General features: G+C 48.5%; 1 protein-coding gene across 3 annotated transcripts in view; it reads left to right on the top strand.

Annotated features, from left to right (window-relative positions):
• The first annotated feature begins 3,273 nt into the window (after positions 1-3,273).
• The window catches only part of Rnh1 (ribonuclease/angiogenin inhibitor 1), an 11,600-nt gene continuing 1,249 nt past the window's right edge, over positions 3,274-13,624 (top strand). Inside the window, exons 1-8 of one of the 3 annotated variants that reach the window (XM_021200191.2) lie at positions 3,274-3,381; positions 9,091-9,195; positions 10,598-10,768; positions 11,100-11,270; positions 11,771-11,941; positions 12,017-12,187; positions 12,273-12,443; positions 12,706-12,876. In XM_021200191.2, the coding sequence (XP_021055850.1) occupies positions 9,110-9,195; positions 10,598-10,768; positions 11,100-11,270; positions 11,771-11,941; positions 12,017-12,187; positions 12,273-12,443; positions 12,706-12,876 (1,112 nt within the window). In that variant the 5' untranslated portion in view covers positions 3,274-3,381; positions 9,091-9,109. Of the gene's footprint in view, positions 3,382-7,179; positions 7,529-9,090; positions 9,196-10,597; positions 10,769-11,099; positions 11,271-11,770; positions 11,942-12,016; positions 12,188-12,272; positions 12,444-12,705; positions 12,877-13,624 lie in introns of those variants that run through there. The other 2 variants (XM_021200181.2, XM_021200172.2) reach the window with 2 other exon arrangements.

The raw sequence follows: 13,624 nt of genomic DNA, 5'->3' as shown, positions 1-13,624 counted from the left end.
TGAGCCACCATGTGGTTGCTAGGACTTGAACTTGGGACCTTTGGAAGAGCAGTCAGTGCTTTTACCCGCTGAGCCATCTCTCCAGTTCCTTCTAAACTTATTTGTATTTTATGTAATGAAAATTAAAAAAAAAAAAACAGCATTGTATAATATTCCTCTACAACTTGTCAGTAATTTGGATTGAATTGTTAGTAGTTACTTCACAAAGTCTGCAAATTGCTGTTTAGAAATTGTTAGGTGGGCCTGGTGAGATGGCTCAGCGTTTAAGAGCACACACACACTGACTGCTCTTCCAGAGGTCCTGAGTTCAATTCCCAGTAACCACATGGTGGCTCACAACCATCTGTGATGGGATCCAATGGCTTCTTCTGATGTGTCTGAAGACAGCTACAGTGTACTCACATATAATAAGTGAATAAATGAAAAGAAAGAAAGAAAGAAAGAAAGAAAGAAAGAAAGAAAGAAAGAAAGAAAGAAAGAAATTGTTAGGTGAAAGGTGTACAGCTTGTTCATCATCCAGATGGCTGAAGCATGGGGTGTTGTGGGTATCTCCCCGAGGAAGCTATGTGCTGCGAGAACTGGGATCATCTGGCTTTTTGATATAAGATGAATAATGTTTCTTTTTTTCTTTCTCTTTTCTTTTTTTCTTTTGGTTTTTTGAGACAGGGTTTCTCTGTGTAGCCCTGGCTGTCCTGGAACTCACTCTGTAGACCAGGCTGGCCTCGAAATCAGAAATCTGCCTGCCTCTGCCTCCAAAGTGCTGGGATTAAAGGCGCGTGCCACCACTGCCTGGTGAATATTCATTTTTTTTTATTATTTTCTTTCCCTCTTAAACTCAGATGAGCCACCATGTGAAAGAAAACGCAACCCAAACTTAGTTCAGAAACAATGGTAACTCAACCTCTTTGTGCAACAACTAAAACTTAATCTTGTAAGCCTTATTAAAATCTGATTCCTCCGGTGTCGAATCCTTGTAGATCCACCATGATACCGGGGAAACTCTAGCAGCTACATCTTACCCCTCTGCTGTCCCCATTCCTCTGCTGTTTCATTTCTCAATTCTACCCAGTTTTGTATGTTTTGTTTGTAAATATTTATGTCTATTTGCATGTATGTTTGTGTGACAGAACAAGGCATCAGATCCTGTTATAGATGGTTGTGAGCTACCATGTGGTTGCTGGGAATCAAACTCAGGTCCCCTCGAAGAGCAATTATTGCCTTTAACCCTTGAGTCATCTCTCCCATCTCTGGAATCTACCAGTTATATCTGCCCACACATGTCTACTTCCTCAAATTATGAGAATGTAATAGAAGATATAAAATTAAAAAATAGCCAGGCGGTGGTGGCGCATGCCTTTAATCCCAGCTCTTGGGAGGCAGAGGCAGGCTGATTTCTGAGTTTGAGGCCAGCCTGGTCTACAGAGTGAGTTCCAGGACAGCCAGGGCTATACAGAGAAATCCTGTCTCGAAAAAAAAATAATTAAAAAAAATAAACATTTATACACACATACTAAGGAAAAAATCCCATGAGACTTTGAGCATTGGAAATACGGTTCACCTGAACTGAGATGTCTCATGAGCAATATAACCATAGGGCCTCAAGTATTGAGTATGAAAGAATGTGAACAATTATGTTCAATTTAATTCAAAAATACTGATTACAATTATGAAAGGATTTTTGGACATACTGACTTAAAGATTTCACCTATTTCTAATTCATCTTTAATATTTATTTTTTGTGTATGAATGTGTACATATGTGGGCATGCCACAAACTGAGGCGAGGTCGAAGGACAACTCTAGTCAGTTTTCTTCCCCCATCATGTGGGCTTCCAGAACACAACTAGCTTGTTGGACTTGACAACAAGTGACTTTCTCAAGTGAGCCATCTCCTGCTTCTTCCAAAGTCATCTCTCAGGAACTTTTCCTGCTATTAGGTCCTGTGATATCACATCTGTAGGCAGGCACCCTGCATGTCTTAAGATCATCCTGGTCTACAACAAATGCTAGTAACATAACCAAAATGACAGTGTTTTCATCTAGACCACAGGGTTGTAGGCTGACTCTAGTTTGTTTATGTGGTTTCAATTTGTCTATAATGAATGATTTTTTTTTTTTTTTTGTAAGACAAAAAAAATGTAGCCGGGCTTGGTGGCACACGCCTTTAATCCCAGAACTTGTGAGGTAGAGGCAGGCTGATTTCTGAGTTCCAGGACAGCCTGGTCTACAGAGTGAGTTCCAGGACAGCCAGGGCTACACAGAGAAACCCTGTCTCGAAAAAACAAAAAAAACAAAACAAAACAAAAAAAGTAAACAAAATCAGTTTCCACCTCCTTGTTGAAGGTGTCTTACTGGGCTGTGAGGTTCCTGTCCTCTCTCTCTGCCTCCTACTTATAGATGAGGACAGAAACTCTCAGCTTCTTCTTGAGGCAGGGCTGGCTGGCTGGCTCCCTGCTGCTACGCCCCCATCTATGGTGATTAGGAACTCACCTTCTGCAACACACAAAAAAATTTAAAATCTGTCTTTTATAAGTTGCCTTGAACATGGTATTGCACAGCAGTAGAAAAGTAAGACAATGAGAGACTCTGTCTGAAGGGAACGGGGTGGAATGTGGTCAGGCAGGTCACTGGATGTCTGCCTCCTATGCTCTCAACAGGTACACATACACGGCACACACAAACGAAAAAATAAAAATAACCCAGAGACCAGATGTGGCCACAGAGTTTGTTCATATTTGTTCAAATAGAAATAAACCAAGTAAGCAAGGCAGAGTAATCCTAGAGCCCAGGGAGGCAGAGGCAGGACTGACTTCGATGCCAGTCTGGGCTACAAAGAGTGTTTCAGGCCATTAAGAGCTAGAACTGGGTCTTAGACAAGTATGGTTGCTCACATATGTACTAGCTCTTGGGAAACTGAGGCAGGAGGATCAGAAGTTTGAGGCCAGTCTTGGCTACATGCTGAGGTCAAGACCAGCCTGTGTTACAAAGACCTTGTTTCAGAAAAAAAAAAAAAAAGAGTTATAAGACGAGGGAGGCCTTGGCTCTGAAACAAACAAAAACCTCCAACACATTTTGGCAGAGTTCCGGAGAAACACATTTATCACGTAGGTCAAAAGCGGGTCCAGGAATCGGCCAACAGTATCCATCAGTTTCTAACAATGAGGGCCTCAAGCACCCCTAGAGCACCACCGCTACACAGCCGGGTGGTGATGAGGCGGGTACCAAGCGTCCCTACAGTCAGCGTTAAGTACCGCGTGGGCCTCGCCTCCACAAGCCCCGCCCCCTCAGCGAGGACACGCCTCGTAGGCCTCGCCTCGCTTCTTCCACTCCAGTCCAGAGGTCGCCGTCGCGCTCCGGGTCTCCAGGCTTCGGTCTTCGTGAGGTCAGTTTCACGTGCTATGTTAGCTCGTGGTCACTGAGATGTCGGTACCCCCAGCTCAGCCGGTGAAGAGCTGGAGGCGAGACGGGTGATACCGGGCGGGGCAGTACTGGGGCAGGAACGAACGCCGCGGCGTCTGCGCACTTGGATGACGCCGTCTCACTGCGTACCTCCGGCGGTGGGCTGGGGGTGGGGGGGAGGATGGTGGTGGGCCTGGTGTGTGAGTCTACGCATGCGTAGTCTCTCCTGGCCCCCGAAGTCGAAATTTCTTTCCCCTGAACTAAGCGGCCTTTGGCCTTCCTCCCCGAAAGCACATCCTCGGGAATTGAGGAGTAGGTGGAGGCCCTGGGTAGAGCGAGATCTGAAGTGGAGGGTCGCTCGATCGTCCAGGTCTTCGGAGAATTGTGTACGCAGAGCTTGAAAGGGCAGCCAGGCTAACCCTAGGCCTCCCAGACTCTAGGGGGAAATGGAAGAGCCTCCCGTGGTAGGCACGTAACTGGTACCGCACCTAGCGACAGTCGCTTTGCATTGTTGGATATCATGTCGTAGACAGATTTTTGCAACAATTTATGTCATTTTGGCAATGTGTAGGAAGGACCTTAGAGCGAGCTGATCCTCGTTGCAGGATAGTGGGAAATCTGAAAATAGCCCACCATAGATGATGGTTGATTCAGTCACATAATTGTGGAATTATATTATATTATTATTTCACATAAATGTGAAAGTTACATTGTATCCTTTTTTATATAAATGTATTTTTGCGACAGCGCCTTGCTCAATAGACTGGCCTTTGTATATGTAATGATTTTTTTTTTTTTTTTTCTTTTTAAAGACACAATTTCTCCGGGCAGTGGTGGTGCATACCTTTAATCCCAGCACTTGGGAGGTTCGAGGCTAGCCTGGTCTACAGAGTGAGTTGCAGGACAGCTAGGGCTATACAGAGAAACCCTGTCTCGAACACCCCCCCCCCAAAAAAAAAGACACAATTTCACATTGTAGCCCAGCCTAGCCTGCAACTCACTATGTAGCACTAACTAGTTTTGAACTCACCCTTGTCCTTCTGGGTGAAGTCCTGGTGAGGTAAAGGTTGGGCCACTGTGGTTGTACACTGATAAAGTAGGTTGTGCGTGGTAGCAATGGCTCCCAAGCTCAGTGTGGAGGAGGATGAGACCAGCCTTGGTTATGTACAGGGTTTAAGATGAGCCTGGACTACATATCAAGGCCATATCTTTTTGTTTGTTTTTGTTCTCACTATGTAACCCATGCTGTCCTCGAACTCACAGAGATCCACCTGCCAGGGCCTCTGGAGTAGAATGCTAGGATTAAAGGCAGCCCATGGCCTGCTGCAAGACCACAGCTTAAAAAAACTGTGTCAGAGCCATGGATAGATAATGGTGCAGGCCTTTAGTCCTAGCACTCGAGGAGGCAGAGGCAGGTGGATCTCTGTGAGTTCGAGGCCAGCCTGGTCTTCATTGTGAGTTCCAGGACAGCCAGAGCTACACAGTGAGACCCTGTCTTGAAAGAAAAAAAAAAAACAAAAAACAAAGTAAAACAAACAAAAAAGAACAAAACCCAAAATACTACCCCCCCCCAATTGTAACAGTTGTGAAAAATAAAATTACCAGTTTCATATCTGCTTCCTCTTCTCAATTCAGGAGAGAAATTTAAAAGTCAAGTGTCTGTAGGAGGATCATTTTGGAACCTCCAAAAGATAAACATTTCTTTGCCCCTTTCACCCAGTATCTCTGCCACTTCCTAAGAGGACCCTCATGACTATACCGGGACCCACCCACCCACATTAGTTTTCCCATACAGCATCCAGTAAAGTTAGCGCAAACTCAGCACCCAGAGGGTCCCCTTTCTCTCACTTCTCACCCTCCCTCACTGGGTGTGGTCTCTGTAGAAACGCCCATTTTCATGCCGGTAGAAGGGAGACAGATGCTTGTCTTCAGTGTGTTCTGAGGACCTGGTATGGTGCTAGAAACTCATTGTACCTGCCAGCCACGTGGCTTGCCTGAACCCAGGATCCTAAGTTGGTAGCCCCTGGCATTTGTCTGTGGGTACTGAGTATCCATGCAAAAACTACAGCTCTCATCTTAAAAGGAATAAGAGATAGTTTATTCTGGAGTCATTGTTAGTGACCATGACTTGAGAACACAGATTTGGGTTGCTCCAGATTCTATGTCCCCGTGGAGGTGGTCTCCTGAAGTTTTGTAGTTTTACAGAAGAAAATAGTAAGTCAAGGCAAGTTTAAGTACATTGATGGGTACATCAGAGAGATAGGTACAGCAAGAGGGAGGGAGCGTTTCTACAGGTCCAAGATGCTATCTGATGGCATTCTTAGCTTTTGGTTAGTGGAAGCTGGGTATGGTGGTACTTGCCTTTCCTACCAGCAGCCATGGGGGAGAGGAAGGCACATCTCTGTGAGTGGTAGGTAGGCCAGCCTGTCATAAGATATTAGTTGCAACACAGGTAGGCAAGGAAGAGTTGTTCTAGAGGAGGAGAACTAGCCCAGGATGAAGCAGCCTCTGGAACTACACCAGTCCAGTTTCTCCACAGCACTGAAACTCTAGTCAGTCAGTCAGTCAGTCAGTCAGTCTCTGTAAATACAGCTTCTTTTCAGGAATTCTCCTTCACATTAGCAACAAATAAAGGCTGCCTGGCCAGAGTTTTCCTTCTAACTGGGCAGGCTTTATCTTTCCCCAAAGAACCGATCCCCTACTTCATAGGCCAGTTGTTGGTATTGGTTCCATGAGGATGGCTCCTGTAGCGATGAGGATTAAGCTCTGTCCGTAGTGGCCACTGTGCAGGGTTTATGAAGCTGAGTTCCAACCTATCTTCTTGCCTGCCTCTTTGCCTCCTTTTCTCCCTTCAGGGCTCCCTGTCCCAGGTCTTTTAGGGAACACAATTCCTGATTTCCTATGCTGGCCTGCTAGACTCTCTCCTTTACTTATGTTATTAAAGTTCCGGGAAGGTCTCAGAACAGCATCTGGTACATGACAAGTGTTTAACAAACACTTAGAGCCGGGCGTGGTGGCGCACGCCTTTAATCCCAGCACTCGGGAGGCAGAGGCAGGTGGATTTCTGAGTTCGAGGCCAGCCTGGTCTACAGAGTGAGTTCCAGGACAGCCAGGGCTACACAGAGAAACCCTGCCTCGAAAAACCAAAAAAAAAAAACAAAAAAAAACAAAAAAAAACCAAACACTTAGGTGGATGAATGCCAGTTCTTTGACAAGGGTGTGTATGGCCATTTGTGCAAGAGAGCAGGGCTCCTGAGTGACAAACTCTCAATGCTCACTTTTTCCACAGTGCTAGAATCCCAGCACTCAGGAAGCAAATCTTCAAGTTCAAGGCCCTCCTGGGCTACACATTAAGACCTTGTTTCAAAAATACAGAAACCAAAAGCAAATCCTATAACTTGGGAGTATGTTACAAAGTTTAAACATGGGCTAGAGGGATGGCTTAGCAGTTAAGAGTACCGACACTGCTCTTCCAGAGCACCCAGGTGTAGTTCCCAGCACCTGAATGGTGGCTATTCCCCAAGAATCTGATCCCTCTTCTGGCCTTCCTGGGCACGATGCACATATATATATGCAGATGAAACATTCATATATAAAAAACATTTAAGACAGCTATCAGAACTGCTTAGTGACGAAATGCTTGAGAGCCTCATGCATCAGAGGCTCTCGACACCCCAAGCCACATCCCAGGGCCAGAAAGGATGTTCTGAACACTGTTCTATCCATGAAAACCTTGTTGGCCAGTAGGAGAGATGGGTGTGTTCATACCAGAAGCTCTCATCACAGACGCACCCATTTTGTGGCAGCTGTGGATCATTTTTACATATTTTCAGTCAGGCCCAAAGAAGTGACTCAGGTTTGTCAAGTTCTGTTCCCAAAGTGCAGCCTGCTTGTGGGAGGGACAGACCTAGTGGGCGGTCTCCAGTAGGCCAAGTGAAAGGCCAGAGACTGAGAAGCGGCGGAAGTCTCTAGGCCCCGCCCTGGGAGGAAGAAACCGGATCTTCTGGGACCTCTAGCAGCGGCACCAGGTGAGCAAGGGCCATGCTCCGGGGCGCCCGGCTGCCTTTGAGAGTTTTTTTTGGGTCCCTTCCTGGCCCTTTTAATACGTGGCAGAGCGTCTGGACCAGAAGGTTTGAGGGATCAAAAAATTGGGCGGGGGCGGGATCACGGTCCCGGCAAGCCTCTGAGGCCTGTTCCTTTCTTAGGGTGACACATTTGTGCCTCAGAGGAGCCTTGCTCAGTGCTTGAAGGCTGACCTTATAGCTCCGGCGCCAACGACCTGTTCGCTCACTTTAAGGCCCAAAGAGGGTGTCCTAGGGTCCTAGGATTAACCCAACAGGGTTACAGCTAGGAGCAGCTAGCTAGCAATATCCAATCACATCTAAGCAGGGGTCTGAATCATGCTTCTAAGCCAGGCTGGTGGGACTTCCTTCCTGGTCACTTTTGTGCACTCCCAGGGCCTGGTTCCAAGGCCAAACAAGGGGAGGAGTGTGGGAGAAGAACCAGCTGCCTGGTTTCTTTCACATCCCTTGTCCCTGACCTCAGATGAGTTATCTATGCCATTGCCTCAGTTTTCCCTGCCACTAGCCCTTGTGACAATATGCGTGAAGTGTTCCTGGTTAGCATTAAGGGGGGGTATCCTCCCATCCCTGGGAAGGGAGGGGAAGGCCCCGTTAGCAAGGCCATGTTGTGCCAGGCACTGTAACTTCACACAGAGCTGTTTGCCAGTTTCATTAGCTGTTATAGAGAGCAGTCGAAGTGACTTTTCTCTTAAACAGGACCTAGTGCCCGTCCCCAGACTCTTACGTGCTAGCAGCACAGCACTGATGTCTTTTTACAGGGAACCTTCCAGAACATGCACATGCTGTCCAGGCTACTTTGTTTGACAGACAGTTGCTCAGGAATGTGGAGACATGCGTATTTGCCTCCAGGCCTCAGATACATCCTTCCACAGCCAGTGCCTGTCATGCTTACTCAGGTTCTGTCAGAGCCGGTGACCTGTTTGTCCCAGCTTTCCTAGTGTGATACACAGCCTGGGTCCTTTGCAGGCTGGGCCTGAGCTGGCTGAGGGTTGTGAGAAGTTGGTCCTGGTCTGAGTCCCTAGACTCAGAAGGAAGTCACGCAAGCAAAAGCTATAGCGACTGCCTCTGAATACTTTTTCCCAGAGTCCTGTGCCTTCCTGCCCTTAAGGTGGTTGCTTGTGTCCAGGCTTCGTGCTCCCTGGCCTTTGGCTTTGTAAAGGGCTTGGCAACGGTAGAGTGTTGTGCTAGACCAACTTGTTCTCAGAGTAAGAAGTAGGCTGAATGAGCAGGAAGCCCCCCCTGCTGGAATTAACAGACCATAGCCAGGCTCTCACAAATAAGCAGGTTTCCAGGCCAGAGTTGGTGTCCTGGTGCTGTCTGCAGCAAGAAAGAGGTGCTGGGTGGCTGGGTTCCTTCAGAGGCTAGGGGGGGTGACTGTCAAATAGTCCTAGGCTCTCAGGTTCTGCTCCTCTTAATGGTACCATGTAGTTAGCTTCTCCCTGATAACTTATTTCCGGAGACTCAATGTGTGGACAGACTTGCTGGGGAGAGGCTGGGCCTCTACTGGAAAAAATATACTCTCTTGACTTTTGGACTCACCTCCTTACAAATTCTAGCCTGTCAAGATAAGACATTTTCTCAAAAGTTCTCTTCCTTCTTCTTCTGCCCAGACTGCACTGTGCACCCACCATGAGTCTTGACATCCAGTGTGAGCAGCTGAGTGATGCCCGTTGGACAGAGCTCCTTCCTCTGATCCAGCAATACGAAGTGGTCAGGTAGAAGCAGCCTTGGGGACAGTTGGGTCTGGCTGGGAGGGCAGTACTCTGTTGTGGAGGTGGGTGGTTCTTGCAGCTTGGGGCCACCTGATGGGCTTGATGTGTTCCAATAGTACTCTCTCTATTCATGGGCATGAAGATGTTTTGCATAATCTTATTGAGCTGTTCCTCTTGAGTTTTTCAACATTTTTGTATATTTGTTTTTAGACAGGGTCTCACTCTATAGCTCTTACTGGCCTGGAATTGGGCAATTGATTTCCATCACAATATAAACCGAGCATGGTAGTACAAGCCTATAATCCCAGTATTGGGAAGGTGGATGCAGGAGAATCAGAAGCCTAAGGTCATTTTCTGACCTTGGTACAGTTTGAAGTTAGTCTGAGATATACAAGTTTAAAAACAACTACTAGTTGTGTAGCTCATGTAGGTAGGTAGTAGAACTTGCCTAGCATGCATGTATCATGTATGAGAAGCATATGTGAAGCACTACAGACTCAGGTAGGGCAGGCAGGCATGGTGTGCCGGGTGACTGCAGCTGCAGGTGGTAGGCACCTTGCATTCAGCAGTTCCAACCCTTATTACTCAGCTTTTCCTTCTGGCTGAGAGGAGTTGTTACCAACCCTCCTCACTGTCACAGTGCTTGGGGACTCAGGTTCACAGGCTGCACATAGATGCCTGCTTCTTCATCTTTCTTGAGATAGTTTTTGGTTTGTAGCAGTCAGGCATCCACAGCCCTCCATGAGCTTCTCATAACCATCTCCCATTTTCCCATGCTGCCTGGCACTTCTAGGCAGATATGGATTCCCACATTTTCCCTGTGATTTTCCCCTTCTGATGGCTTAGGATCCCACATGACTTTACTGATCATCTCATTAGATCCTTGAGTCTAGATACCCTGGCTAGTCTGAGGGCTTTTCACGGTGGTCATGTGCTTTTAGGAAAGCATGGACACACTCTAGGTGTGGTCAGTCACATGGTGTTCTGCGCATACAGTGACCCCGTGTGGCCGTGGCTGAGTCATCCGTTGCTATGATTCATTATGTACTCATGCTGCTGCACCTCTGACCGTCTGAGTTTCTCTGCCTACTGTCAACATCCACTCCTACCCTGCCCACCCCACCTCTCAGTGCTGGGGCTTTGTACAAGCTAGGCGGGCAATCCCAGCTCTTGCTTTTCTTTGAGACAGCTTTCTCCCACAATGTAGCCCAGGCTGACTTGGAGCCTGTTTCAGGTTTAAGCATTGTAGTTATAACCCATATTTGAATTTCTCGGCTCTGGATGGGTCACACCAGCTGTTCTGTGGGGTTGATGGGTGGGTCTGAGGCCAGCACCATGCTGTTCTGTGAGATTGATGGGTGGGTCTGAGGCCAGCGCCGCGCTGACACAGGCCTATTGTTTGCAGGCTGGATGACTGTGGCCTCACTGAAGTGCGGTGCAAAGATATCAGCTCAGCGGTCCAGGCCAACCCTGCCCTGACAGAGCTCAGCCTTCGCACCAATGAACTGGGTGATGCTGGTGTGGGTCTGGTGTTCCAGGGCCTGCAGAGTCCCACTTGTAAGATCCAGAAGCTGAGGTAAGCCCAAGGGCTCAGCCCATCCTATCCAGGGCAGAACTTGGACAAATAGGCAGCTGTGATGTAGAAAGCCACTGAGAGGTTGAGGAGGTAGGGACAGCTTGTGGTGATAGGCACCCCAGCTTTAGCCAGGACACCAGTGAGGTGTGCAGTGCTGGGACAGGCCACATTATGGCTTTGTTCCAGGTCCCAGTCCCTAGTAAAAATCTGGCTGAGCCATACTGGTCTCCTCCTTTGGTCTGGAGGCCCATTTAGAGGAAAAACAGTGCCCTAACCCTGCAAGATGTGATAGGAATCCGTTCACGACTGCTGTCGGTGGCATGTGCTTCAGCCTTCAGAACTGCGGCCTGACGGAGGCTGGCTGCGGGATCCTGCCTGGCATGCTGCGCTCTTTGTCTACCCTACGTGAGCTACATCTCAATGACAACCCTATGGGGGATGCAGGCCTGAAGCTGCTCTGTGAAGGACTTCAGGACCCCCAGTGCCGTCTTGAGAAGCTTCAGTGAGTGTATACCTTGCCCGGGTCCCTGAGCTCTTTGCAGCCCCTGACCCAGAGCCCAGCCAGCCACCAGTAAGCTTCACATCAGCACAGTAGATGAGGACTTTGGAGGGGATTCCTACGACTTCAGGGCCTCCCCTTTGCTAAGGGCTGGTAGCTGACCTAGCCTGAAATTAGGAGCTGATGCTGGTGGACTCTGGCTAGATTCTGTAGAGTGTGATCCCAGGTGAGCTGAAGACACTTCTCCAGTGGAAATTTATCTGCTGGGGCTGGGAGAACCTCAGAATGTTGGTAGGGCTCTTTTCAGTGAAGGTTTCCTGAGTAGTGCTAGTGTCCACATGAGCCTGGCAGCTCTAGGTATTCACTGTGCCTGAATAACCAGATAAGGTCTATGGAAGCAATTGGGAAATGAGATACCAGTACCCCTTATGTCTCCCCCATACTGCATTTCTAGACCTATCCTTAACCCTTTCGATGTGCCTGAGACCCCTGCCTGCCCCTAGGTTGGAATACTGTAACCTCACAGCTACCAGCTGCGAGCCCCTGGCTTCAGTGCTCAGGGTGAAAGCTGACTTTAAGGAGCTGGTATTGAGCAACAATGACCTCCACGAAGCTGGTGTCCGTATTCTGTGCCAGGGCCTGAAGGACTCTGCCTGTCAACTGGAGTCACTCAAGTACGTTCTAGGCCCCAGAGGCTAAGGGGTAGGGTCAGGCACCAGTTCTCCTCTTACCATGTCCTATGTCTCCAGGCTGGAGAACTGTGGTATCACATCAGCCAACTGCAAGGATCTGTGTGATGTCGTGGCCTCCAAAGCCTCGCTGCAGGAACTGGACTTGGGCAGCAACAAGCTGGGTAATGCAGGCATTGCAGCACTGTGCCCAGGACTGCTGCTTCCCAGCTGTAAGCTCAGGACTCTGTGGTGAGTTGGTTCCCAGTCTCTTTTCATAGAGATCGAAGACATGGTGGAGTGAGGGACATTCTTGAATAATGTTGTTATCCCACAGGCTCTGGGAATGTGATATCACTGCAGAGGGCTGCAAGGACCTGTGCCGTGTCCTCAGAGCCAAGGAGAGCCTGAAGGAACTCAGCCTTGCTTCCAATGAGCTGAAGGATGAGGGTGCCCGGCTGCTGTGTGAGAGCTTATTAGAGCCTGGCTGTCAGCTAGAGTCACTGTGGTGAGGGCCTGAGTGGGGCTAAGGTATATCTGGGACAGAAAAGACAGAAAGCCTAGGGTAGAGTGAGGTTTGTGAGATGCTGGTGTACCCTGGAAGATGGTGTCAGGAAGAGGACAGCATTAGATTCAAGTGCAGATAAACAGATCCTGGGGGAAGGGGAAGGGAGGGGAAGGGAGGGGGTGCGCAGCCACCTGGGTCCCTAATGGACCTTCAAGGGAAGGGCTACTTGGAGGAACTGGTTCCAGCCTTTCTGTTCCCACAGGGTAAAGACCTGTAGCCTCACAGCTGCCTCCTGTCCCTACTTCTGCTCGGTGTTGACCAAAAACCGTTCTCTGCTGGAGCTGCAATTGAGCAGCAACCCACTGGGAGACGCAGGAGTCCAGGAGCTTTGCAAGGCCCTGGGCCAGCCAGACACGGTACTGCGTGACCTTTGGTGAGTATGCTGCAGAGGTAAGCAGAGCTCAGTGTTCTGGCCACCTCCTGGGAGAAGGCCCAGGACGTCCTGGGGTTCCCCTCCCCCTTTTGAAATGGGGTCTGTGTAGCCCTGGTACTCAGTGTGAACAGGCTGGCCTCCAACTCATCTCCTTAGTCAGTTCTGCTTCTGAGCATGCGCTCTGTGTTAGATGAGTTTCTAGTACTCTTTCTAGTTTCTAGTATCCTGGTCAGTGAGCTAGATGTAGAACCTAGGGTTCTATTTCTCCCATTTCTTTCTGGTTCAGGGAGATCTCTGCTGTCCTACATCTTCCATGTGTCTGCCTTTTTTTGGGGGGGGGGGGGGGAGTTTTTCTTCCTTTCCCTTTTGGTTTCCCAAGATAGGGTTTCTTGGTATAACAGAGCCCTGGTTGTCCTGGACTAGCTTTTGTAGACCAGACTTTCCTTGAGCTCATAGAGATCTGCCTGGGATTCCAAGGCATGTACCGCCACACCTGGCTCTTTGGCAGATTTTAAAATTATTTTACATTTTTGTTTGTGTATTTGCCCCCAAGTTCATACACCATATGTAAGTTAGGAGCTAATTTGTAGTTGTCTGTCCACCGTGGGGTTCCAGGCATGGAATTCAGGTTGCTGGAAGTGGCAGCAGGTAAGCCCAGCCCTCCTGAGATTCTCTACCCACAGTGCTCTGGGATTGATTTGTCTTTATGTGGGTCTTGGCTTGGGCAATTAATGTTTTTTTTTTTTTT

The sequence above is a fragment of the Mus pahari genome, chromosome 1, assembly GCF_900095145.1.
Source record: "Mus pahari chromosome 1, PAHARI_EIJ_v1.1, whole genome shotgun sequence".
In the NCBI taxonomy this organism is placed as follows: domain Eukaryota; kingdom Metazoa; phylum Chordata; class Mammalia; order Rodentia; family Muridae; genus Mus; species Mus pahari.
The sequence above is the reverse complement of the archived record's forward strand: the minus strand, read 5'-3'. Positions and strand labels throughout refer to the sequence as shown.